The 27,256-nt window shown below is 30.3% G+C and overlaps 3 protein-coding genes across 4 annotated transcripts in view; all 3 read right to left on the reverse strand.

Moving 5' to 3' along the window:
• Nucleotides 1-2,765, reverse strand: part of LOC101501094 (exocyst complex component SEC6) — a 28,858-nt gene extending 26,093 nt beyond the window's left edge. The window contains exon 1 of one of the 2 annotated variants that reach the window (XM_073370372.1): nt 2,246-2,765. In XM_073370372.1, the coding sequence (XP_073226473.1) occupies nt 2,246-2,377 (132 nt within the window). In that variant the 5' untranslated portion in view covers nt 2,378-2,765. The remainder of the gene's footprint in view (nt 1-2,245) is intronic. The other variant, XM_004506482.4, reaches the window with a different exon arrangement.
• Nucleotides 2,766-10,893: 8,128 nt separating this feature from the next.
• On the reverse strand, nt 10,894-13,232 carry LOC101501622 (small ribosomal subunit protein uS15). The gene is made up of 5 exons (XM_004506484.4): nt 13,079-13,232; nt 12,889-12,961; nt 12,036-12,174; nt 11,753-11,939; nt 10,894-11,130 (listed from the first exon to the last, which is right to left on the reverse strand). Exons 1-5 carry the CDS (start codon nt 13,099-13,101, stop codon nt 11,097-11,099), a joined length of 456 nt encoding a protein of 151 aa, XP_004506541.1. The 5' UTR covers nt 13,102-13,232; the 3' UTR covers nt 10,894-11,096.
• Nucleotides 13,233-21,495: 8,263 nt separating this feature from the next.
• On the reverse strand, nt 21,496-24,327 carry LOC140920739 (uncharacterized). The gene is made up of 2 exons (XM_073369560.1): nt 24,262-24,327; nt 21,496-22,068 (listed from the first exon to the last, which is right to left on the reverse strand). Exons 1-2 carry the CDS (start codon nt 24,325-24,327, stop codon nt 21,496-21,498), a joined length of 639 nt encoding a protein of 212 aa, XP_073225661.1.
• Between the last annotated feature and the right edge of the window lie 2,929 nt (nt 24,328-27,256).

The following is a 27,256-nucleotide window of genomic DNA, read 5'->3' on the forward strand; positions in this document are numbered from 1 at the left end:
GTTACAGTAAAATTTTGAAATCATTAAATATTTTATCAGTAAAAATATTTAAGATATATTAGAATAACACAAAATAAACAGCAAAACTAATAATTTATATCATTCAATACTCAAAATCCTAATAATTTAATTTTAATTCATGTGACAGTTTTATTAAGTTTTTTTATCGTGGTGATTTTAAAATAATTCTCACTTTGAAGATACAAAACTATAACTAATTGTATTATTTATTACTATGTTGCTCTAATGTTACTATTATACTATAAGGAAATCTAAGAAGATTTTTTTAATTATCTACTTAATTTTAGGATAGTTATTAATTCCATTTACATTCCTTAGTCTATATTATGTAGCTTGATTTTCTATACAATTCATGTGAAATATATTGTTTTTCCTCGTCCCTTTTTCAACGTGGTACTAAAGCTCCAGATCTGGGAGATTCTGCTTTCGCTTCACTAACCCTAGTTGCCTTCATTGTGGAAATATCCTAACTGCCTTCGTTACACTGACTTTACCTGCCATAATTGTAGCTTTTTTGCAGCTTAAATGTGCCCTTATAAGTGCACCACAGCTTTAAAGTTCTAAAGATGGTACACGAAACATGTAGTGTTCCAATTCTTAATAAAGCTGCAATCGATTTTTGTTCAGTATGCTGCTTAGGCAAGGCATGCAACCTGTCCTCTTATTCATCTACCATTGTTACGAGTCTCCTTTTAAATTATTTTCAGTGATCTGTGGTGTCCTACACCCTCTGTTTTACCATGTGGCTATTCCTACCTATTTTTTTATTATATTTTATATATTACTTATTTAGATGTCTATTCTCGCTATTCATGGCTGTATCTCTTTAAGTCTAAATCTGAAGCACTTAGACCATTCAAGAATAGGATTTTTAAAGCTTCAGCTAAATCACAATAAAAAACTAAACCAAATCACTTCAAACAAATAGGATAGGTGAGCGAACATATTTGACTGACTTTCTGAGTGATTTAGGTATCAACCATAGACTAATCATAGGTTGTTTCCATAAATTATTTCAAACACTTAAACAAGCACTTAAGTTAAGCTCAAATAAACTCTTTCTAATACCCCCATGGTCTTCATATAAGGCTAGATTTAGTGCAGAATCCTCTCACTGTTCAGTGTTATTGTGATAATATTGAGTTTCCAAACATGGATAAAAAAACTGCCCCAACATCAACAGCGCCAATCCTTACAATCTATTTCTCTCCCTTTCCTTTTCACTCCATTCAAAAGAATCAGACCCAAAGACCCAAAAAAAAATCTTAGAGGTGTTGCACCCAAACCCCATATTAAGAATAATAAAGAATGAAGAATAAAATCCATCCCCTCCTTAAAACTCTACTGTATAGAACTCCCAATTAAAAAATGCATAGTTAAGCCCCTGACTTCATCTCCTACCTGACCAATACAAAGTGATCTATCTTTTGATAATCAACAACAAAACCAGCTAACAAATATCTAGTCCAAAATCTGATTCAGCTAAAAGCAAACAAATATCTCTATAGCTATGAAGCACCGACACAGAAACAAATACCTAACAAGACACTAATGTGTAGACATCAATTATAATTTAAAATAGTTAAAAGTAATTAACTAATTATAATCATATATGTCGGTGTCGTATCAGTTTCAAACACGCCTTCATTATGAAGTGTCACTACTACATGGCTCAGTAGTCACATCACATCCTTAAAAGTTAATATCACACCTGTAACAACCAAACCAAGGTGAGTTCTACAGTGGACCACCTTTATAAGTGGTCTACCATGGACCAATACTTAAAAATCATCGGAAATTCTAACGAAGGTGGACGATACTCTTCAGAAGTAATAGTTCATGACTCTTCTCATCTTTAAGGATAAGACGGTGACCTAATTAGTATCAACTCAATACGAGATACATTTTCTTTTTCTTTTAGTTTTATCGAATTAGTATCAGTTAAGTCACAATCTCAATAATGAAAACGAATATCATTATCGTCTGCTGCTAAGAGACAGATATATGGTTGTTGAGTTTTAAACATTTTGAGGTAATGGTCTATGAGAATTTCCCCCAAACCATAGCCTAACGAACCAACAAAACGAGGGGTTTCATGCAGCTTAACCAGAAGCTCGAAAACCTCACAACACTAAACCACAAATTCAATCACGCACAGAAAATAGCAATCATAATTAATTTTAAAAAAAATACAAAGAAATTGAATCCATTGTAGATCTGATACCTGTTGGCGTGAAATGTAATCGGCTTTAATCGACGAGATTGACAGAAGAAGCTCAGGAAGAGGTAACAATTTCGCGACTTCACGAACAGCTGCTTCCTTCGCTTCCACACCGAGATCCTCCGCCATCATCATTTCTTCACGGAAACAAGAAAAACACACAGATTAACAGTTCTTGAAGGATGCTCAGAAGAATTTTGAGTTCGTAAGCAGAAATTCTTCTCCGAAACTCTGAAATGAGGGAGAAATTGAGCAGGATTTTGTGATAATTGGAAGCGAGATTGGAGCGTTGGTGTGGTGGTGATTTGAGATTTGGAGATTAAAATGAAAATAGGAGAGAGAGAGAGAGAGAGAGAGAGAGAGAGAGAGAGACGGTTATAGAACGGAACTGCCAACGTCAACTAGAAATTGGTCAGAAATTGGCAGTGGCGACTGGCGAGGATAGATCATATCATAGACGAGGAGTTCAGGCACCGAGCGGGTATGAACATTATGCAAATCTTTTAATAATCAAAATAGTGTTTGAAATATAAATATAATTCATTCTCAAAATAGTATATAAGGTTGTTGATTGACGTTTTGATAAAATGATTATTTACTCTAATATAATTTTTTTGACATCGTGGTTATCAAAATGAGTTTGATTTTCATGTATTAATAATAAAATAAAATATTTTATAATGAATTATAATTAATAATTAATAATATAAATGATTTTATAAATATTTAAAAAAAATTAAACATTAATAATAGTTGTGATCATTGATATTATAAAAAAAAAAATTACGTGTATATAAATTAAATTAAACTATATATATTTATTTATTAATTGATTGACTAATCTCTCTTACTTTATTTTGTATTTAATATTGTTTTTTTAGAAATATATATATATATATATATATATATATATTATTTCATATGAGTTTCATATTTATTATTATGTAATCATTAAATATTAATCTAATTTTTTAAATAAAATAATCAATCTATTAATTAATATAATTAAATAAACCACCAAATAAATCTAAGATAAAATGGGATTTATAATTTACGAAATAACAAATGCTTTTTATTTTATAATATGTTCAATAATATGAAATTTAATTAATTTGTTTATAATTTGAAAAATTATAAGAAATAATTTATCTAATTTCTAAACATTTGAAAATATGATCTTATTTAACTAGATTTTTTATACGCCAACTATAATTTTAGATCGTTTAATATATATTTTTCCCCCCAATTATGTCCATTAATTCTCAATTCTAAAAACAGCGAAATCTATGAGCAGATTGATTTCTCTAATTCGCAAATCTAAAAATAAGGTTGGTGTAGTAACTACTTTTTTATGAATGAAATATTTAATTATTTTCCCATATAATCTCTTTGGATATATGAGAATCTTCCAGCTCCGTCATGGTATCTGTTTAATGTTATCTGTTTAATGTTTTGTGTTTATGGATAGTGTGACTTTTGTGTTTATGAGAATCTTCCAACTCCACCGTGGTTGGTTTATGTTTAATGTTTTGTCAATTAGTATAATTTGCACATTATTACATAGTTACATTATTTATTTATATTTCTATAAAAAAATTATTGAAAACTACTAATAGAATTTAAATTTAAATATTTGTTGGTCATAATCATTTTTATTTTAGTTTTCGTAAGTTTTTTTATTTAGTTCACGTCCATGCAAATATAGTTTCATTTTAAAATAGTCATTTCATCCAACTTCCGTTACAAAAACACTGTTAAATATAATATAATTAAAACATAACTTTTTTGATCTAAAATTAAATCCCCAATTTTTAATCTAAAATTAACATCACATGTTTCATTAATCTTTTTTTATCTTTTTTCAATTCCGACTAACATTCTCAATTTGATTTCCAATAATTCTGGTTCCACCAAGAATCTGGTCAACGTATTGAAAAATCAGGTCAATCTAAATATCTCCAAAGCGGGTTTCACCTTGAAAAGATTATAATAGAAGATAAAAAACTAAAAAAATATTGAATCAACAATTTAAAAAGAAATCCATCGATATTATCTTAATATCTTTGCTATCTTTGATAATATAATACAGATTGTTATCTTGCAATTAATCTATCATTGTTGATGTTCTAAACTTGAACCAACAATTTCAAAAGAACCATTTTGAAGTTGTTAATTTTAGGTTTTTTTAGAGAAGAAAAACCAAATATTTTGAGTTAATTTTAGGTTTAAAAATATTATAATTTGATTATATTGGTGGTTTATTTTTAGGTTAAAAAAATTATATTTTAGTTATATTTAGGTTTAACGGTGTTATAATTTTTACAATGGAAGTTGGATAAAAGTACTATTTTAAAATGAAATTATATTTGCAAGGATGTGAACCAAACAAAAAATTTACAATGACCAAAATAAAAAAAGATTCTAATTGTAAGGGCCAAAGACATATTTAAACCTAGAATTTGCAACATATTTTGAAGATGTCTTAGGAGATATATGGAATTTCATTGATAACTTTGACAACTCACACAATGCAACATTCAACAAAGACTTTAGAAATCTACTATATTAACACACGGTTTGAGAAGTCTCAGACGATTTTATAAATGGCATAGTCATCAACAATTATATTTCAACTATGTAGAAAAAAATACGTTTTACTTAATAATTGAAACTATAGTTATGAACTACGATCTTATTCCATCATATCATAGTCGGAGCATAAAAAAATGCCACACAATCTACTTTGAGGCGACTCTTTCAAATTTTCAAATGGCTACAAATTTTGAATTGGTTAGGTATTGTGTAACTATATTATAATTATAAATAATACGACATTACATTAATAAATTTTAATTATTTGTTATTTGCGTACATACAAACACTGCATAGCGATTTTGCACGGTATGTTACACAAAACAATTTTGACAACCTTGTTCTATCGTGACACAATAGTGAAAAAAATATTTGTTCAGTCATCACCGGAGACTGGCCAGCAAGATGCACCAAAATTGGATTGAGTTGACAACAATTTTGTTATCAGAATCGGTTCAATTTTAGAGTTTTAAATTTGCCAAAAAATATACAAGTCAAATGTGTCATGTCTTTAAAGTTGAACTTTAGATATTTTGGATCTTATATTTCAAATTTTTTCTCTTATTTAATTTATTTGTATCAATTATCATGAATTTGAATTTGTGTTTTCTCGTATAAAATCAAATTTATCATTATTTTTAATTGTGCGCTCTCTCCTTCTAATTATTAAAATTTTGGTTCAGTATATTTTATTTTCAAATATTAAAAATATTTTTTCTTAAAACAAATTTTAAAAGGTTAATATTGTGAAAAAAAATCTAATAGTTACAACACTGTTATTAAAGCCATAAAGTATTTGAAACACCAACAATAGACCTAACAAGTACTTGAAATACTAACAAAAAACCAACTTAACAATTAAAAAATAAAATAAGACTTCACATGTACTTGAAAGATCAACAAATCAATTTAATAATTAAAATTTTATATATAACTTAACAAGTATTTGGAAGACGGACATAAAACTGACTTAATGCTTAAAAGATTAAATAAGATTTAACAAAAATATAGAAAACAATTTAACAGTTAAAAGGTAAAATAGTACTTAATAAGTTATTATCAGACCAACGAAAAACCAATTTAATACATCAATTTCTTTTATCTAAATTTACTTATATTTCAAATTAGAGTGAACACTTCAAAGACTAACAAAATATGGACATAACACTTAATTTTATATTTTCATTAGATATTATAAATTAATTCATATTTATTCAACAAAATGAGAGAATTATTTTTAATTTGGTAGTTTGTTACATATTTTTAATTTGGGAGAGTTATTTGTAATTTGGTAGTTTACATTTTCTTTTAAATCACAACAAAATTCAAAATTTTGATACATACATATAGTATATACATAAAAAAAAAAATTATGATAGTAAAAAGCAGATGTCTTTTTTTTTTTCTTCCAAACATTGGTATAAAAAGTCACATACAAGTTTCTCTTCTCTCGTCTCAACCGTTGATTTATTTTATTATTAAATCGATAGTTATAACCTCCACTTGACCATGATGAGAAAATCTTTTTCTTCTCTATACTAAATGTCACACTTCTAAAATTTCTTCTCTGTACTAAATGTCACACTTCATTTTAGAATCAAACAAATTGCTCAATATGTGAGTTAGTCTCATCAATGATAGTATAAAGTTGATGAATGTCTTATATTACCCAACAAATTATAAAATGAGAGAACGTTTTATTATTTCGTATATTTTAGGTCCCATTTTGCCTAATTATTACAAATTCAAATTTCAAATTGATAATTTACTCTAAATATATTTGATATCTAAATATATTTATTATGTAACCATTAAATATATTTATTATTAATTTATAATTAATGCCAGTTAATAAAAATAAATAATCTTAACATAGTGATATATCAAATCATTTTAAAATTATTTAAATTTTATAAATAATTAAAAAATAGTACTACATGATAAAATTTTCAATTTAACACCAAATATTTTAAAGTATGTATCTTATAAGAAATACATGATTTGATTTTTCTAAAGTGAGCAACTCATTTTAGAGAATAAAGTGAATAATGTTAATTGGATCATTAAATGAATAGTTATTATTATGTTGTAATATGAACAATTGATTCATTCATTTTACTAATTTCTCAATTAAAATGAACCAAATCTAGAAATATTACATAAATTAAGCAATATTGTATCATTCAAATGTACACCAATATAATTGATTTATTTTTATATATATCATAAGATTATTTTATATATTGTATTGTCATACTCAACCATCTTACAATAGATGTTACTTTAATGAAAAATAAAGTTATTTTAGTTTTAAATGTAAAATTAATTCCTGAGTTTAATGTTCATCACAATTATTCATATTTAAAGATAATTATGTAAAAATGAATCATCTCAAATGATCTAACGGTTGTGATTAACTGACGATATAAAAATTATTTACTTTATCGATGTATATCAATTAAATTCTTAATTATTATCTTTTAAATTGTATTCTATAATTAATATTATGCACATTATTTCTAAAACATTACATTTCATTTTACATTTATTACATTAGAAAACACATTAATTGTTAATTTAGATAAGAGGTTGCTTCTAAGTTACACTCTCCCTGTCTTTTTACCAAGGTGTAAATTTTTAGCAACTTGCCCCTTTTCATTTGAACACATAAATCACTTTTTATTATTGAAATAAGTAAAATTATAGAGGGTCATTTAACTTAATTTCAGGGTAAAACTTCAGTTTAATTTAATATGTTTCATTTCTTCTCGATTTGGTCATTTATTTAATTTTAAGTAGCAATTTGATCCTTTATATATTAAAATGTCAACAATATTATCTTTTATTTACATGAACTTAGAAAATTCATGAAAATCTTCAAACAAAATCCATAAATTCAATAAAATTTTAAGAAAATTCATGTATTCATCAAATGCATAACTCAAATATTCAAATAAACTCATATTTTCATCTCCAACAACATCAAATAAAGAATGAAAATATAAGTTTATTTAAAAATTTGAGTTATGAATTTGATTTTATATTGAAGATAATAGTTAATTTTAAGGGTTTTATTTGAAAATTTTGATGAATTTTTAATTTTTTTTTGTAAAAAATGATAACATTGTTGATGTGGGTTTGAGTGTTTCCACGTGATATTGAAGATCTAACCAAATGATTTCTTGAGATAAAGTGGTAAAATAAAAGGGAAAAATAAATAAATAAACATGGGTTAGATGAAGAAGACGAAAAAGGCGCTACAATCAATAATGATTGATAAATCAATGTGGAATCACCACAATGGTAAAAAATCCATTGATAAGATTCAAACAAGTTTTAATCCAATAACTCAAAGAGGAGACACATCTCACTCACAATTCTCATTAGAGAAATTCTAATTCATTTCAAAGTTATCTCAAATGAAACATTTACAAGATATTTAAAAAAAGATTTACCTTATAACTAAAATGGGCAAAAAACTAATTCTCTATACCTATATTGGGCTTATACCATTTAACTAAAATTATTATAATTCAAATTAAACATAAATAAAACTAAAAACAATTATAAAATCTTGACTTGAGATATTCTTTATTTTTCTTCCGAATTAGCTCATTTTAAGTCTTCAACAATTATTGGCATTTTAAAATATAAATAACTAAATTAAAAAAAAATGAATTAAAATTTTATTTGAAATTAAATTAAGGTATCGCGAGAGTAGTTATACCTAAATTCTAATAGGAGATATATCAATAAATCATTAATGGATATTGATAGGCATTTCGTACCGAGTTAGTGGCCATTTTTCTCTTTTTTTTCTTCCAAATCCTTCTATGCTCTGTAGCTGAAGGTTTATAGGTATTCTAACCCCGGTGCCAATTCCCCATTTTAATTATTTTTAATTTATTTATCTGAGACAAAACATAATTTTTTTTTTAAACGTGGATACATAATGTGAAGAAAAAATTGCCATTAAGTCGTGCTAAGAAATAAAATTGCGTTAAAGAAATTAAGCACATAAGTTATTATGTCAGTGAAAATACCAAAATTTAAAACTATGTTAACTATATGTATGTGAGTGAAAAATGTAAAAAGTAGAAATCTATTAAGTCATTGTGAATAATAATTTTATTGGTTGATTTTATTAGCATTATGAAAGTATAATGTTAGTTTCGTATGAATCTCTTCAACAAAGTTTTGTTACTTTGTGCCCATTATTTTCGTTATGATTCACTACTTTGTTTCTATCTATCTCACGGGTTCTATGGTTTGATCGGTCAAAAAGAAAAATTGAATTAGTGGTCGTACTTGTAGTTGTAGTTCTCATGTGTAAATTATATTTCAACGAGTAAAGTATAATTTTATACTAATTATAAAAAGAGAAAAATATATGAGATTTTTACCCCGTGAGAAGATCTATTCTCGTTTAATGGTGTTTCTTCACATGGCTTTAAGCATTTGTTCTCTAATCTCATTGGTTGGTCAAAGTTTCAATTTGAGTGCATTAGTAATTGCAACAAACTTTTTTTATTCTTGGATTTATTCATTTGCAGGAAGCAACATAACGCAAGTTTTATAGATATAGTCACCGAAAAAGAAATTCTCTTTACTCCTTTCTCTTTACTCTTCCATCTATTTTTTTCTTGCTTCTTTAATAAATGAAAGGTTCAAAGAAGAATAGGTAATGATGAATGTGCTACCTGTGACATGATTGGAAAATAAAATGCAAAAAAATTGTGAAATAAAGTCAAAATAGTTACAAGACTTCATCATCTAATGCAACAGATTTTCTTTTTGCTGCTCAACCACATGTTATGTATGCATCCTCTGTCAGAAGAAAAGGTCACCATTACGCAAATAATTGGCTATACAAAACATAATTAGGTTCTAGTTTCATGATTGACTTAGTTCTTGTTCGTTCGTAATCCTTGATTCCACACACAACAACATTGAAAGCTTCCTCAACTTGATGGCTATAATTGGAAATGCACCATTTCCTCTAACCTTTGAAAATTGATGTATCATATTAAATTCATAACCAGAAAATCAACCTTTGAAGTACCACTTTTGCTCATATTTCCTTCTAAATGAAGTATTATTTATTATCTCTTCATTGCTTCTCTTCTCTTATTCAAAAGGAGGGAAAATCCACCTCTCCATTGTCTACCTTCTGGACATTTCACTCTATTTCTATCTATCATACTTAACCAATGGAATGCCTCTTTTTCGTTCTATACATAATTATCTTACGAAGTTTGTACTTAACACCGTCTCTGAGTTAGCACTAGATAATGATCAAATTCCCAGTCTAATTGGATAGAGCATTTTAATGAGAGAATATATCTATTTAGGGGAATTAAAATGATCGGGAATTTTTAAAATTCTGGGATTTTAAAAGATATTTTTAATTGACTAATTATTTGGAATTTACAATTCCACCTCTAACTAGAGACTCTAGAATACTCCACTCATTCTCTCACTCTCTGTTCTCACTTGGCTACAGAGATTAAAACACCTAATTCCTCAACAACATTTCTTCATCCTCTTCCTTCTCCATTTGTTGTATTTTTTTAAAGATCAATAATAATTTTCTCTAGATCACTTTTAAATTTTAAAAATGAAGAGAATTCAAATGACTGATTTGATTTCCATGCAATTTGAAATTGCCTTTAATTTTCAACTCTTTCATCTAAACACACTTATAAGTAATATAACAACCAATCCATGGAGAATCACACTGCTTCAGTGAACTTAATACAAGAAATTGCAGTGGCAAATTGATTAACTAACAGGAGAAAAACCACTTTTACTAATCACAAACGCAATAGAATGACAGCCATGGCAGGTTTCACTCCGCTTCTGATTTTAAAAAACTCAGAATGTTGCTAATTTACAACGTTTTTATAGAACAGCTCAGAGGCTAAGTAATAATGCATTGAATTTTGAAACACAGGTAAAAAACATACACAAAATCTAAGATTCCGATTTGTGTTTATACTATATAGTCATATTGAATTCACATTGATGTTTCTCAGAAGTTGAATTATACGATGATAATATATAAAATTTAAAAACTATTATTAGGTAGAAAAAAGAAGTGTATATCAATTAAAGAAACAAGATCAATCATCAAAACTAACATCACAAAAAAAGTCATAACATGAATTTCAAATGTTCCAAAATTTGAAAATCACATCAAAGCAATTCATTTGCATACAAAAAAAAGTACTCTGACAGCACAACTATATCACTGATCATCTTCTTAAGCCACAAGAGTGCTGGCAGTTGTTGATTCACTGCAATAGTAAATAAACCAAACACATATTAGAAGTGTGTTGCAACATGGCAATTACATCATTGATAACAAGGATTTAGAACCCCGAGTAACTTAGAAAAACTGGCAAAAACTCTACAATATAGAGCAACACATAATAACGTAAGTGAGCACAATACAGTGCTTAATCTTCAAGGAATTTATAATCCAATAATTAAAATGAAGCCTGACAGCAAGCAACCTTAATAATAAACTCAAATAATTCAATCTAACATTATAATGCATTAGGGAAGAGCTTGTTTGAACTTATCTCATGGCAAACAAAAATATTAGTGTTTGAATATACCTACAATAATTACTTATGAGATGTCGTGAACTAATTTCAACTTATGTGCATGAGCTTCCAACAAAAATTAATCATGGATAAGCTTTTCCCAAAAATTAGTTTATTGAAAGGTTAATATAAATTATAGTAAACATGAAGAGACAAACATTTAAACATTGAAAATAAAGAATTAAGGGAAAAGAAAACAAAATTAATGCCAAAATATGGTCACTATAACAAGGAACACACAAACCAATCAACCATTATAAATCTAAAAAAATTGAGTCATTTGTAAAGATGATAAAGAATGAAAACTTACTATTTCCAAACAGGTGGAAGCTTCTTTGTCTTCTTATAGTAGCGCGCAAGACGGTGGATCCTGCTCTCAACCAAAATTAACCTGAACTTAGAATCCTTGTCCTTCCTATTCCTCTCCAAATGCTTCCTAATTGACACTGCCTTCTTGATCAGGTGATAAAGATCTTCGGGAATTTCAGGAGCAAGACCTATGAAAAGAGAGAAATTACTGAATAATTAAGTCCAAATTATAAAAACTAATAAATGCAAAGTTGTAACAACTAGCAACAATGTGAAAAGCATACCATGAGCCTTCAATATGCGCAAAATCTTGCTTCCGGTGATACTCTTGACCTGAGCAATTCCGTGAGAGTCACGAAGAATAACACCAATTTGAGATGGAGTTAGACCTTTCTTTGCAAACTTGCAGATGGTCTCCTCAACCTGTGCAATTCATGAACATCAGACAACAAAAACAACAAATGCGAAATTCACACCCAAGTGACCATAACATTAACATAATTAGCATAATAATAAATTAATAATATATAATCAGAACTAAAATCCAACTCACAATGTTTAAGGCAAGTATAATAAGAAGATTCACAACTTCACAACAATTTGTTCAAAATAGCTATTTGGTTCACAACTTAACTCCAATGTTTTTGCAACAAACCTTCCCAAACACACTTCTATGTAACATCAGAACATAAAACATAATGCAAAATATGAGGCCAGAATTGTTCTGCTACCTCTCCATAAGCATTTAAAGTAATGAAGAAATAAACATAGATTTGGAGCCTTTAAAGTGGGAATGAAAGGCAAAATTAATGAGATAGGGATGAAATTTGTATACTAGTGCATAACAAAAAAATTAAGCTATTAAAATCTAAAAACTCTTTCAAAGTGTATCGTATTATCACTATAAGAAGCTCTATAAAAAAAAATCATAGAAACCCCAAATTGCATAATAAAGTGAAACAAACATATATCACAAAAACTAATAGCAGTAAACCAAAAATATATATACGAATATTAAAATAAAAACATACAGCTTTTGAGATAAACGGTCACAATTTTCGAGCATTAAAGAAGAAACTTATACCAATTAAAAATAAAGAAATTAAATAAAAGATTAAAAGGGGTTCGTTTTCATACATCTTGAGTAGAGATCTTGAGCCAACTTGGAGGAGTCCTCTTATAAGGAAGAGCTGAACTTGAAATACCCTTACTGAAGAAAAAAACACATTCAACAAAAAATCAAACACAAAACAACGTTAATCAAAACATACAAGCAGAAGAAGTGGAAGAAGTAGGATTTCAGAAATCGTGAAAATGTTGAACTGACCCGCGACTGTGCATACGACCCATGATGAATGATTGAGTAGAAGAACGACTCCCCTCTTTGGCTGCACCGGCGACAACAAGACCAACAAGAAAGAAGATAAACCCTAATGCTGAATAAAAAGGTACGTAACACTGATAAATGTGGACCGGCCCAATATCAGTTATTGGGCTAGGCTCAGTATTAATATTCGATTAAGTGAGGCCCAGAATCATTTTTACTTTGGATTCATGAAAAAATTAAATAAAAAAAAATGTATTTTAAAATATTATTGCATTTAATTTATATATAGGGCAAGTTTTTTACACTGTCATATTAATATATACTTTTGTATTACAATCAGGTTAGTTATAACTTAAAACTTTTTACTGATAATTAAGGTTGTTGTAATATTTTTGTAGAACTTATTCGAATTTAAAAAATTGGACTCTTACTAAAAAATGTAATTTTAATAATTATAAATTATTTCAAAATATTATATTTTTATCGAATGTAATATCAAAAACTCAAACTACCTTATTAAAATTTATCAAAATAAATAAATTATAAATAATATCTAAATATAATTTCAAATTAATATTAACATCCCAATTATTTAAAAAGAGAGGGAAGGGGAAAGAAAAAATATGAAAAAAAATCAATATCGTTTTATTTATTAGTAAAAAAATAATTGGAGTTATGTGCAATAGTCAACTTTTATTATAATATTACATCAATTAATAAGAGTTTAAAGTATGAGTTATAGACCAAAAAAATATGAGTTTAATGATCTATATACATTGTTAATGATCTATATTCAGGTTTTTTTCTTCTTCCCAATAACTCATTTTTTTAAAAAAATTACCAATTTACTCCCTTTTCAAAATTATATATCAATATAACCCTTTTTATCCTCCCTTATAATTTGCCTTTGCAAATGCCGACTTTCTTAAGGAAGACTGTGTTTACAATGACGACTTTCTTAAGCATTTTTTCAAAAAAAAAAAAAAATTCAATTTTTTTTCAAATTAAATTATATATATATATATATATATATATATAATTCATAAAAATACATAAACACAAATTTTAAATTACATAGATTGACTAGAGTTGCATATAACATTTGGACAATGTTTTTTAGTATGACTAGTTAAATCTTTAGATTGATTTTATTCATATTTTGTTGTAGATAAATCTTGATCAAATCTTCTTGTAAATAATTCATATCTTCTTGTCACAAATCTTGATAAAATCTTATTCGAAAACATTTGACCATATCTTATTTTCTACTTGGTTAAAGATTTTCTTTAGTTATAAATCTGAATAAAATCTTACTTTAGATTTTCTTCAAAAACAAGAATCTTCTTTCATATTCTATGAAGTCAAATATATTGTTTTTATAAAGTACTTTTGTTAACATCAAAACTAAGTATAAAACCAAATTGGTTCCAACTAGTTTGTTGTATCTCCCACTACAGTACATTGAGTAAAAGTTCTTCGTATTCTTCGTTATCTTTGAGGAACTCCATTTCAATGTCTTCTCTTTTGATCGTTGTCCTCATTGGAGTTACATGCTTATTTTGATGCTGATTGGACTTGTGACACCACAAATCGTAAGTCCACCACAAGGTTTTGTAATTTTTTGGAGACTTTCTTATTTCTTGGAAGAGTAAGAAGCAATACATTATCTCTCACTCTTTTACAAAAGCTGACTATCGTGCTGTGACATCCACTATTGCTAAAATAATTTTGTTGCATAGCCTTTGTTTGATATGAGTATCTCTCTTTCTAAGCCAATTCCGATGCACTATGATAACAAGAGTGCTATTCAATTTTTTTATAACCCAATCTTTCATGAACGCACCAAATACATTGAAATTGATTGTCATCTTACTCAACATCATTTTCAACATGGAACCATTACTCTACCATTTGGGTCTTCTTCGTTACATATTGCTGATTTGTTTACAAAAATGCATTTCATTAAACGTTTTCATTATTTAGTTGACAAACTCTTGATGCTCCATGTTAATGCATCACGAGTTTGAGAGGAGATGTTAGATAATATTATTTAGTAGTAAAAGTATTTTAGACATTTCTATTGTCTTGTATATATACTCATCGTAACTCTATTAACTTAAACTTTTGTTTATTCTATGTTATGAAACTCTATGTTTGTCATTGTTAACACTTGACACAAAAATTAATTTCAACGTGTTCGAGAATAATGTGAAACGTAAATGGACTAGAAAGAGAGAGATACATATAGTTGATTTAGTAGATGAGTATTATCTCGTTTTCTTCAAAGATGAGGAGGATAATGCTCATGCTCTATTTGAAGGACCATGAGTTGTTGCATATCATTACCTCATTGTGCAACGCTATTCACCCACATTATTGCAGTAAGTAGAAGTTTACAAGAAAATGGCAATTTGGATTCGTGTTCCTTGGTTGCCAATGGAATTATATAATGCTGATTTTCTGAATCATATAGGGAATGCTTTCGGATCTATGCTCAAAATTGATAGATTAACGTCCCTACATTCCAGAGAAAAATTCACCGGAATCTATGTGGAAATCAATCTCGGAAAGCCTTTTGTTCCGTTCATTATGATTTATGTTTACAAATTTAACTTGGAATACAAAGGACATCATGCAATATGTTTCAACTATGAAAAATACTATCACAAGTCAAATGAATGCTCTAAAAAAATCGAGAGGTCGGCAACCACAGCAACACCAAAAGAAGCGGTGGTGGTTGTAACACTAGAAGAAACGACGTTGTTGAGTGCCAAAACGAAAAAGGAAACAACACAATAATATAAAGGAGGCGATTCTTACGCATGAAAACTTTCAACATAATAAAGTTTAGCTAGAGTTTGGTCATTCGATGATTGCTAAAAAGAAAGAAAAAATGTAAATGGAATGGAAAGAGAATTAATGCTCCAAAATATTCTACTAAGTTGACTAGTCGACGAAAAATCAAGATAAGGACAAAAAACTGGTTGTGATTAAGGCTGGACATTGTGTCAGTTCGGGCCCAAAAGCAACAACTGGCCCAAACCGCGGGTGAGAAATACATGTCCAATATAGTCCGTTTATTATTACGGTTTGAATGAGTTACGGGTTCATGGATTATCGGGTAAAATGTCTAGATTGATTCAGTTTGGACGAATTAGTTGGCTATAAAATATATTTGGTCCAACTGCATTTTTTATTTTATTTTTATGTGATGATCAATTTTGACCCTGTTTTTTTAAAAACCTATTTTGGGGGCAATTATTAAAGCCATTTTATAAACTTTGAATTTGGGGTTCATTTGTACATATTTGATATTTTTCTTTTGAAAAATCATTTGGGATATTTGTCCAATTTAGTCATTATATATGAGTTAATCACAACTACAAACTTAAATTTTGATGTTACATAATAATATCAAATTAAGCTTACACAACTGACTAATAACTTAAAAATATCAATGCAATGACATACAAGTTCTATTAAAAATACTCAACAATATGAATGTATGTTGAGACACAATATCAAGTTATAAAAATCACACACTAACTTATTGTTTAAGTTTTAATTTGAATCATATCATGAAAGATCATTGATTGTTTCTAATGACTCTATGACAATTGATGATATTACAAATCAACATAAATTTTAGAGATGAAATTATAATTATCATTAGCTTGTGATCTTTGCTGCACATCTTGAGAAATCAATAACAAATACAAGTCAATTTAAATTATTACTAATAATGAGGATATAAATAACACTGAACACACTAAACATAGTCATCTTACTTTTCTCCTCCATGCTTAATGAATGATTGTATAACTTGCTACCACAATTGTTGAAATGACTTTGAATTGGACCTGTTATAAACAAAAATCAGATTTTAGTAAAACACAAATGATGGGATAAATTAGGAAAAATAGAACAAAGAAAAGTAATAACATTGACACTCCATCAAACAAAACAAAAAAGTTCATTATTTTTACCACATAAAGCAGAAATCGGTCATAACAATGATACCTCAAGCATCAAAACAATGAAGATTAATTTGAATTGAAAACACCTAACACAAAATTAACACCACAAACCAATTATATTTAGCTTGATTGAATAATTACTAAATAACAAGTATTTACTAAATGTACCTAATCATCATAAAATTTAATTTTAAACAACATATAATTTAAAATAGCAATAAATAATTATGTGCATACTTGCAATGTATTTGATCAGGTCTACAAGGTGCTCTTCTTTTGGTCATAATAATGAGTTTAAAATTTGAAGGCAGAATATGTATGTCTCTTGCTCTCTACATGCCAACCAAATGATTAATAAAATGACTCAAATATCTAACAAAAACACTAAAACAACACCGACATTAGAATTTGACACTAAATTGAAATATATTTGGATTTACCAGCATAGACAAAGTTAAAACCATTAAACTACAACAACAACATAGACAAAGACTAAAACAACATCATCATTAATAAACTGAAAGACAAAAATAAGGCATTTTATGAGTATCAAATAAACATAAAGAATACATAGTAAATAAAGAATAAATTAAAAGTAAAAATCCATACATTTCGCAAAATATGGCGTCAACACTGTCAATATGTCATAGAGTCAAATGCAGTGAGTCAAAAGTGTGATCCCAAAAAATTCAAAAAAGTCAGACCTGAAATTGTTGGAACTAATTAATTAGCACAAAAACAAAAATTGAATTCTCATTTCAAAAACTTCAAATTAGAAACAAGTAAAGAGTTGAGAATGACATACGTCGATTTTAATGATTGTTGTGCTTGTGGCTGTGACGATGAGCCACCTGAAACTGCATTTCCTAGTGACATACCTTGGAACTCTATAAGATAAAAACATCACAGTTTATTAGAAATATCCATTTTTATGAATTGAAGCTAATTAAATAAACATGAATAGTTTTACCTGTTATAATTTCTTCAGAAATTTCTACCTCTTCCATGAGATTCAAGTCTTTGAAATAGGTGAAGGAAGGATTCTACTAATTTTGAGTACAAATTTATGTCTCTATCATTTTTGGTTTTAGAGAGCTCCTGAAGGTTTCTATTACTCTACCCTCAGTGCTGAAAGCACTTTCAAACGCAACCGTAGACACTGGTATGGCTAGAATATCTTTAGCTATTAAGGATAAAACTAGGTACTGAGCTGAATTATGTTTCCACCAAGCTAGGATATCCAATATATCACTCATTTTCGCCCATTTACTAGCAAGATACCTCTTGAGCTCATTTGCTGGTCAATTGCATCTTTTTCATTTAAATGGACTTCAAATGCTTGTGCCCTTGCCATTTCAGAAAGATGGGCAACAACAACAAATGTTTCATCATTAGAAACATTTTCACCAGCATTTCGATTTGGTTGAGATGAATTGTTTTTTAGGTCATAAATCTTCTTATAACAATTGTACAAATTAGTTAAATTGACTTTTATAGAGGTGAGAAACTCTTTAATAAAGGTTTCTTCAGTTGCATACATATCCTTAAAAGACAATTCAACATATTTTAACATATACCGCAGATAAAAATTACCCCAAAATACAACAGCTGGTTTATTTTTTTCTACATTTCCCTATTACTTTTCATACTTTGCTATCATAACCTCATCCACATTAGCAAAAACAATATTTAAATTCAAAGAGGCAGAATCTAGCCCACAATAGAATGTAGACATTTGGTGAAAAATTGTATGAATACTCACATGTTATGAGGTAGAAAACACCTTGTTGCCTCATTAAATAACTTTGAAAACATTGCAAAAGGCCGAGCATTATCTCAATCAAAACTACTTGGGGGACCAATATCTCCAAAAAACTCCTTGTAACTAGAATCTTGTTCTTTAAGTTTTTCAAGCATTAAGAGAAACCAACTTTTTTCAAGAAATTCTTGCAAATTCTATACAGTCCCTAAACTTGGTAGCCCTATGAGGTGATGACTTAACAAACCTAACAACATTCCTAATGGCACAAATGGACAGGTGTTTCTCTTTCAAACCGTTAGTTATAACCAAATTTAAAATATATGCACAACACCTCATGTGGAAAAATTCACCAGCCCCATCAACCTATTCATATTTTTATCTTTTTTCTTTAAAAGTGTCACTGATACATCATTAGATGATGCATTATAATCGTTATTGATGACACATTTCGAATTCCCCATGAAGTGACAATGTTGATCACAAGAAAGTAGGGTTTCAATTGTGATACCCTTTTTAAAAATAATTTATGTATTAAAAACTTTAACTTAAGATTGATCTTGGTTTGATAAACGGAAGAACGTTCTTAGTTAGAATATAATAATAAAAACTTCACAAAGTGATTAGTGTTGTGCAAATGATAAATAAAAAGAGTTAAGGGAAGGAGAATTTACACAAATATATATCCTGGTTCACCCAAAAACGGGTTATGTCGGTCCTCACAGTTTGTGAGCTTTTTCGTGTTCAAACAAGAATGTTCTTGCTTTTCCCATCAATTTTCAAGATCAACCTTGATTAGTTACAACAATTTATCTTTCAACCTTGAAACATTTTTACACGGATTTACCCTTCAGCCCATAAGAGTAAATCCGTGTAAACACAAAAGGATCTTATGGGCTGAAGGGTAAATCCGTGTAAAAATGTTAAAACTTGATCAGTTACACCTTGTAAACACAAAAGGATCTTTCAACCTTGATTAGTTACACCTTGTAAACACAATAGGATCTTTCAACTATGCTCACACTATTACTAGTTTTGAGTATCAACATGATTTGAGAAGGATTTAATGAATCAACCTTTACTCAACACTTGTTTAAGTTTCAGTTTGTTGCTATCAAACTTGAGAAAAAATGATTTTTGAATGTAATGAAATAGAACTAGAGCCTTGCTTGATATTTGAGCTAATATTTCACAAGAATGATGATTTTAATGAATGATTTGTTTGCACTATGAGTTGATGATGTTTCTCTTGTCTTGAGGTTCCTTTTATAGGATTCTTGATGATATGGGCCAACTCATATAGCAGTTGGAAGACAGGCTGTAAAGTCTATGAGTAAATAGCCATGTGATGGAAATGAACGAAGAATGTTCTTGCTGATCTTTAGAACATTCTTCATTTATGATTTGTGTAGTTTCTTGTTTTTGTTCTATAATCTGTTTGTATACTAGTTATTTTGTAGCTATATCAGTGATGTGTTGCATCCTTTGTTTAAGTTGTATTTGCTTTCTCTAAGCCATCACTCTTTGAAGATTAACCTTGCATCTTTATATGTTATTCATTGTGCTTTGACATTGTGAGTTCTTGAATCTCTCACATAGTCCCTTAGAGTATTCAGTTCTGATTATTCTTGACAGTTTCTGGTTATTTTTGGCATGCACTTGAAATGTATCATTGCAGCCTAGTTAGGTTCTGATTTCTTGAAAAATTGTTATTTTTAGAAGTCTAGAACGTTCTTGGTTAGATGTTGTGAATACTAGATCATTCTTGAATATTTGTTTTTGCTCAATAGATCTGTTTGACTTTATTTTCTTCTACTTTGATCTTTGTTATAATGGAAACCTATCTTTGATTTAATCACTCAAGAACAGACATTAAATACTAATGAATGCTTAGAATCATAATTAGAAGATTAATTAACTTGATTTGTTTATTATTACAACATTTAATTTGGGATTTTGTCTCAACAATCTCTCACTTTTTGATGATGACAAAATATGTTAATTTATTTTTAATTGTGACTGTAAATAATTTTGAGAGATTGCTCCCCCTCAATTTATGCTTGAGGTGAAAAATATATCTTTTCATTACGCTATTAACGTGACATATTTAAATCTTATATAACATATGCAATCCTTATATACAATTTAAAAGTAGGTTCATGCCAAATATGTGATGCTTATAACACATATCACTGATAATTGAGTATATCAATTTTAATCCAGATGTACCATGTTTAAAACAAATATGTCAAGTTTTATAGCATGTACTCAAAATATAATAGATGAATAAATAGAAAATGCTGAAGTGAAGAGAGGGAATGTGTGACTTTATTAAATCATAAAACATAAATACACAATAAAGTAATCATTTACTGACACATGGCACAATGCTCATTCAGAGTGCAAAATGCTCTCTGCCTATAACATAAAAATTATAATCATGATCCCTTTTTTTTACACATATTACACAATATAATTATTCCACACAAACCTTCTAGGCAGTTAGAGAACTGCCATATAATTATTCCACAAACCCAAACCTACTAGGAAATTAGGTAACTGCCATATAATTATTTTAATGACCCACTAAATCTTCTCTTATAAACTTTCCTCACATGTGGTCTACTAACAGCCCTTGTAGTAGTTACTGCATCAGTAACTGCTCCCTTATCAATATCCCCCTACAAGAGGAGACTTGTCCTCAAGTCGTAGTTAGGAAGTTGACTTCTGATGTTTAACTCATCTTCCCATATTGCGTCGTTGGCTCTTTGACCCTTCCATTGGACAAGCACTTGTCGGATAATATATATGTCCTTAACAACAATTCTACTGGCCAAAACTAATTCTGGTTCTACGTTATTGGCATTGTCACTTGCCAATTCTTGAGGTAAATTGGCTTGCACATTATAATTCCCAACTGCTCTCTTCAATAATGACACATGAAACACCAAATGAATACGAGATGATTCAAGAAACTTAAGCTTATAAGCCACTGCTCCAACTTTCTCCAAAATTTGAAATGGTCCATAGTAATGTGGAGATAATTTTGGACAAATTCGAGCACCCAAGATAACCTGATCATGAGGTCGCAATTTCAGAAATACCCAGTCACCAATGGCAAACTTTGTATCCACCCTCTTCTTATTCGCATGAGTTTTCATTTTGTTTTGTGCTATATGCAATTGATACTTTAGTTGTTTGATGGCTTCATCCATATCCTGCAATTCTCTTTGTGTAACAACCCCTTTTTTTTTCTAAAAAACAAAAATCGAATTTCAGAAATAAAGGAAGAAATACTTTTGGATAAAATATTTAAGTCGTAACATAACGACAAAAGTCAACAAATATTTACAAGCAGCGGGAATAGTTTTTGAAACAAAAATCCAAAGTATTTAAACAGCAAAATACACCGGGGATATGAGATCTATCAGACATAGCTCATACCCCTGGGGTATTCTCGGCAGACACTTGTACAAAAGCACTGCCCCAAGAATTTTAACTCCCCCACGTCACATCAAAAAGTGGTACAAGGACCCATCAAAATAAAAGTCCACCTGACAGTATGAGGTATAGGTACAACCTTCCAAATTGAAATAAATACATCCACAAAAGAAAGACATCTAACCCCTATACAACCACCTAATCTGATTATGCTACAAAAAACTATACAACCTGGGTGATCTCCACGCTCCCCACAAAATCCTCCTAACATAGCTTTGGTCAGGTATGTCTAACTACCTTCCCATCTCCAGGGTACTAACTGGTAGGATGATCCTGGTTCTCATCTGAGGGCAAAGCCCAAATTTCCACAATAATTGTAAAGGTCACCAACCAAATTTAACAAATATCACTTAGCATTTAAATTTTAAATGCACAAAATAACCTTTCATCTTAACATACTCCTTGAAATGATTTTCATATGCCAAACATGCATAATCAAAGTTGAAAAATGAAGTTTTTAACAAAACTACACTGTCGTATTCGAATACAACATCCTTGTATTCGAATACAATGCTAATTCATAAGTTAGTAGCAAAATAAGGACAATTGTATCCGACTACAACATCCTTGTAATCGAATACAATGCTGTTTCATAAGTCAGTAGCAAAATCAGGACAACTGTATTCGACTACAACCTCTTTGTATTCGAATACAACTGCAGAAAAATGCAGAATTCAGTTTTGAAATGGTTTCGCAATCAATCCACACTTACAAACAAATCCAAACAATCACACTTACCAATTTTGGCACAATCACAACAACAACTAAGTATACATATACAATCATCACATTATATCAAACATGACTTGCGTGCCAAGCACCATGAAGTTTCCCAACCATAATTTTCAAAAGGGAGTTGAACAATAAAACTTTTTGGTCAATGGAAAATTTCTTCCTAGAAATATCTTATCATGAAAGTACTTAGTTTTCTCCTTATAGATGCGAGAGTTCTCGTAAGCTTCAAGTCTAAGCTCTTCAAGTTGTTGCAATTGAAGCTTTCTCTCCAAACCAGCTTTTTCCATCTCAAGGTTACAACTCTTAACCGCCCAATAAGCACGGTGCTTTATTTCTACTGGGAGGTGGCATGCCTTACCAAACACAACTCGTTAAGGGGACATTCTTATTGGTGTTTTGTAGGCTGTTCTATGAGCCCAAAAAGCTTCTTCAAGTCGGTGGCTCCAAACTTTCCTGTTTGGCTGCACCATCTTTTCTAAGATTTGTTTGATTTCCCTATTTGAGACTTCAGCTTTCCCATTAGTCTGGGAATGATAAGGTGTAGAAACTCTATGCACAACCTCATACTTCTGAAGTAAAGCATCCATGGTGCGGTTGCAAAAATGAGTGCCTTGATAACTTATGATGGCTCGGGGTATTCCAAACTAGCAAAAAATATTTGATCTGTTAAAACCTGCAACAACTTTAGAATCATTAGTCCTAGTGGGTATTGCTTCCACCCACTTTGAAACATAATCAAAAACTAGTAAAATATAGACATAACCAAAAGATACATGAAAATGGCCCATAAAGTCAATGCCCCACACATCAAATACTTCACAGAAAAGCATAGGTTGTTGAGGCATCTCACTCCTTCGAGTGATTGTTGTTCCTGCTATTTTGCACTGTTCACAAGTTTTGTAAGTCTCAAAAGCATCTTTAAACAAAGTGGGCCAAAAGAAACCCGAGTCTAAGACTTTTCTTGTTGTTCATTGAGGAGCAAAATGTCCTCCAGTTTGAGAGGCATGACAAAAATGAAGAATGGATTGAGCCTCATGGTGGGAAACACATCTCCTAATCACCTAGTCACTACAGAATTTCCACAGATATGGATCATCCCACACATAGTATTTGGAATCACTTTTAAGTTTGTGTATTTGTGTTTGGGATGCATCTGCAGGAAAGACTCCAGCAACTAGATAATTAACTAAATCAGCAAACCAAGGAGTTACCTCACGCAACTGTAGCAGTTGCTCATCAGGGATGTCATCATGAATGGAGATGGGGACCTCATCCATTTCTATTCTGCTTAAATGATTTGCCACCAAATTTTCAGCTCCACTCTTATCTTTAATCTCTAAATCAAATTCTTGGAGTAACAACATCCACCGAATCAATCTTGGTTTTGCTTCTGGTTTCTTCAACAAGAATTTCAAAGCTGCATGGTCAGTAAAAACAACTACCTTCGAACCTAACAAATATGATCTAAACTTATCAAGTGCAAAAACAATAGCTGAAAGTTCCTTTTCAGTGGTAGTATAATTAGCCTGTGCAGAATCTAAAGCCCTAGAAGCATAATAAATAACATCGGCAGCCTTACCAACCCTTTGTGCAGTGACTGCTCCCACGGCATAGTTAGATGCATCACACATAATTTCAAAAGGGAGAGTCCAATTGGGTGGCTGAATTATGGGAGTAGAGGTTAGTGCTGCCTTTAAGAAATCAAATGCCTTCTTGCATTTGTCATCGAAGGTGAAACTGACGTCTTTTTGTAACAAATTTGACAACGAAAGAGCTATCTTGCGGATGCAAGATGGGTAAGGCAAATTTGAAATCACATCAATCTTGGCAGAATCGACTTCTATCCCATTTTTAGAGATCACATGTCCTAAAACTATGCCTTGTTCAACCATAAAATGACATTTTTCATAATTCAGCACAAGGTTAGTTTCAATACATCTATGCAAAACTCTATCTAAATTGTTCAAGCATGCATCAAATGAGGAACCATACACAGTAAAATCATCCATGGAAACTTCAATACAATTTTCTATCAAGTCAGAGAAAATATTAATCATGCAGCGTTGAAAAGTGGCTAGAGCATTGCATAGGCCAAAGGGCATCCTCCTGTAGGCAAATGTGCTAAAAGGACAAGTGAATGTAGTCTTTTCTTGGTCCTCTGGTGCAATATGGATCTGAAAATAACCAGAAAAACCATCAAGAAAACAATAATGTGACATACCAGCCAAACGTTCAAGCATTTGATCAATGAATGGTAAAGGAAAATTATCTTTTCTAGTTGCTTGGTTTAGTCTCCTATAATCGATGCATACCTTCCAGCTGTTCTGCACTCGTGTGGGGATAAGTTCATTATTTTCATTTTTTACCATTGTGAGTCCAGTTTTCTTAGGGACTACCTGCACCGGGCTCACCCATTGACTATCAGAGATTAGGTATATAATGCCTGCTTGCAAGAGCTTGGTCACTTCTTTTTTTACAACATCCAAAATTAATGGGTTAAGTCGCCTTCGAGGCTGCCTAACTGATTTTACCCCGTCCTCCAGTAGTATCCTATGCATACACATGGAAGGGCTAATACCAGGAATATCAGTCAAGGTCCATTCGATTTTCTTCCTATGTTTCCTCAAAATCTGCAACAGCTCATCTTCCTGTTCATCGTCAAGTTTGGTTGAAATAATCACAAGTAACTTGCCACTTCCTTCTAAATATGCATATTTCAAATTTTCAGGAAGTGGTTTAAGCTTTATAGTCGGTGGTTGTTCAATGGAAGGTACAACACCGGTGGTCGAAGCTAAGTATGCAAAATCAATTATGTTAGTAGAAATATTGATATCAGTACAATGATCAACTTGCAAGGCAACTTCGATCTCAGCACACACATAGCACAATTGAGTATCTGCACAGAGTTCGCACGTATAAGTATCATCAAAACCAGAAAATGAAGGAAAATTAGTGGCAAACATATTGGGGTAAGTGTAATCAACCAAATCAGCAAGCAATTCAATTTGAAAAATAGAATGCTCTTCCACGGGGTGTTTCATAGCATCAAAGATATTAAATTTAACAATGCTATCACCAAATTCCATGGATAGAGTTCTAGTATGCACATTAATTTTTGTTCTAGCAGTTTTCAAGAATGGTCTGCCTAAGATGATAGGCGCCTTGTTGGACTTATTCTCTCCCTCCATGTTCAGAATGTAAAAATCTGTAGGAAATATCAATTCATTAACTCAAACAAGTACATCCTCCACAAGTCCAGCGGGACGAGTATTGCTCCTGTTCGCCAATCGAATGGTAACACATGTACTTTGTAAAGGTCCAAGAGCAAGAGAGATAAAAATAGATGTAGGCATAACATTAATGGAAGCTCCTAAATCTAACATAACATTTTCAAATTGACAATTGCCTATGGTACATGGAATTGAAAAAGTTCCTGGATCTTTGCATTTCTGAGGTATGGGCTAAATAAGGACTGAAAAGTTCCGCCCAATGTTTACTCTTTCATTACCTTTTAACCTTCTCTTGTGTATGCACAAATCTTTTATAAATTTTGCATATCTTGGAATCTGTTTAATTGCTTCAAGAAGGGGAATGTTCACTTCCACCTTCCTAAATGTATCTAGGATCTTGTTGTCCCTATCTGCCTCGTCCATTTTCTTAGTCTTCATTGCCCTTTGAGGAAAAGGAAGTGGTACATTTTGCTCAATAGCAACAGTTTCATATATCAAAGAATCCTCGGCAACCTTGTTATTTTTCACTATAGTTTCAGGTACCTTTGGTATTTCAATAGCTTTCCCATACCTCAATGTAATTGCACTAACATTGGGAGCATTTGGATTTACTACTGACTGTGCAGGCAGTTGGTTTGACCCCAGAGCATGTAATTGATTGATTGAAGTGGCTAGCTGACCAATCTTTGTTTCCAAATTTTGAATGGTGGAATCTGTTCTTTGTTGAAATTGGAGATTCTGGACAGCCATCTGTTTAACGAGGTCCTCTAATGAAGGTACATTGTTTTGTTGTGGAGGAATATTTTGCTACTGCTGCCTAGGTTTTTGTTGTGCAGATGAATTCCCCCATCTCAGGTTGGGATGGTTTCTCCAACCAGGATTGTACCTGTTAGATGATATATCATAGTTGGCTTGAGGATTGTATATATTTGTTGCATATGCTTGAGGAGCATCAGCAATTGGGAATGTAGGACAT

Source organism: Cicer arietinum, chromosome 6, assembly GCF_000331145.2.
Source record: "Cicer arietinum cultivar CDC Frontier isolate Library 1 chromosome 6, Cicar.CDCFrontier_v2.0, whole genome shotgun sequence".
NCBI lineage: Eukaryota > Viridiplantae > Streptophyta > Magnoliopsida > Fabales > Fabaceae > Cicer > Cicer arietinum.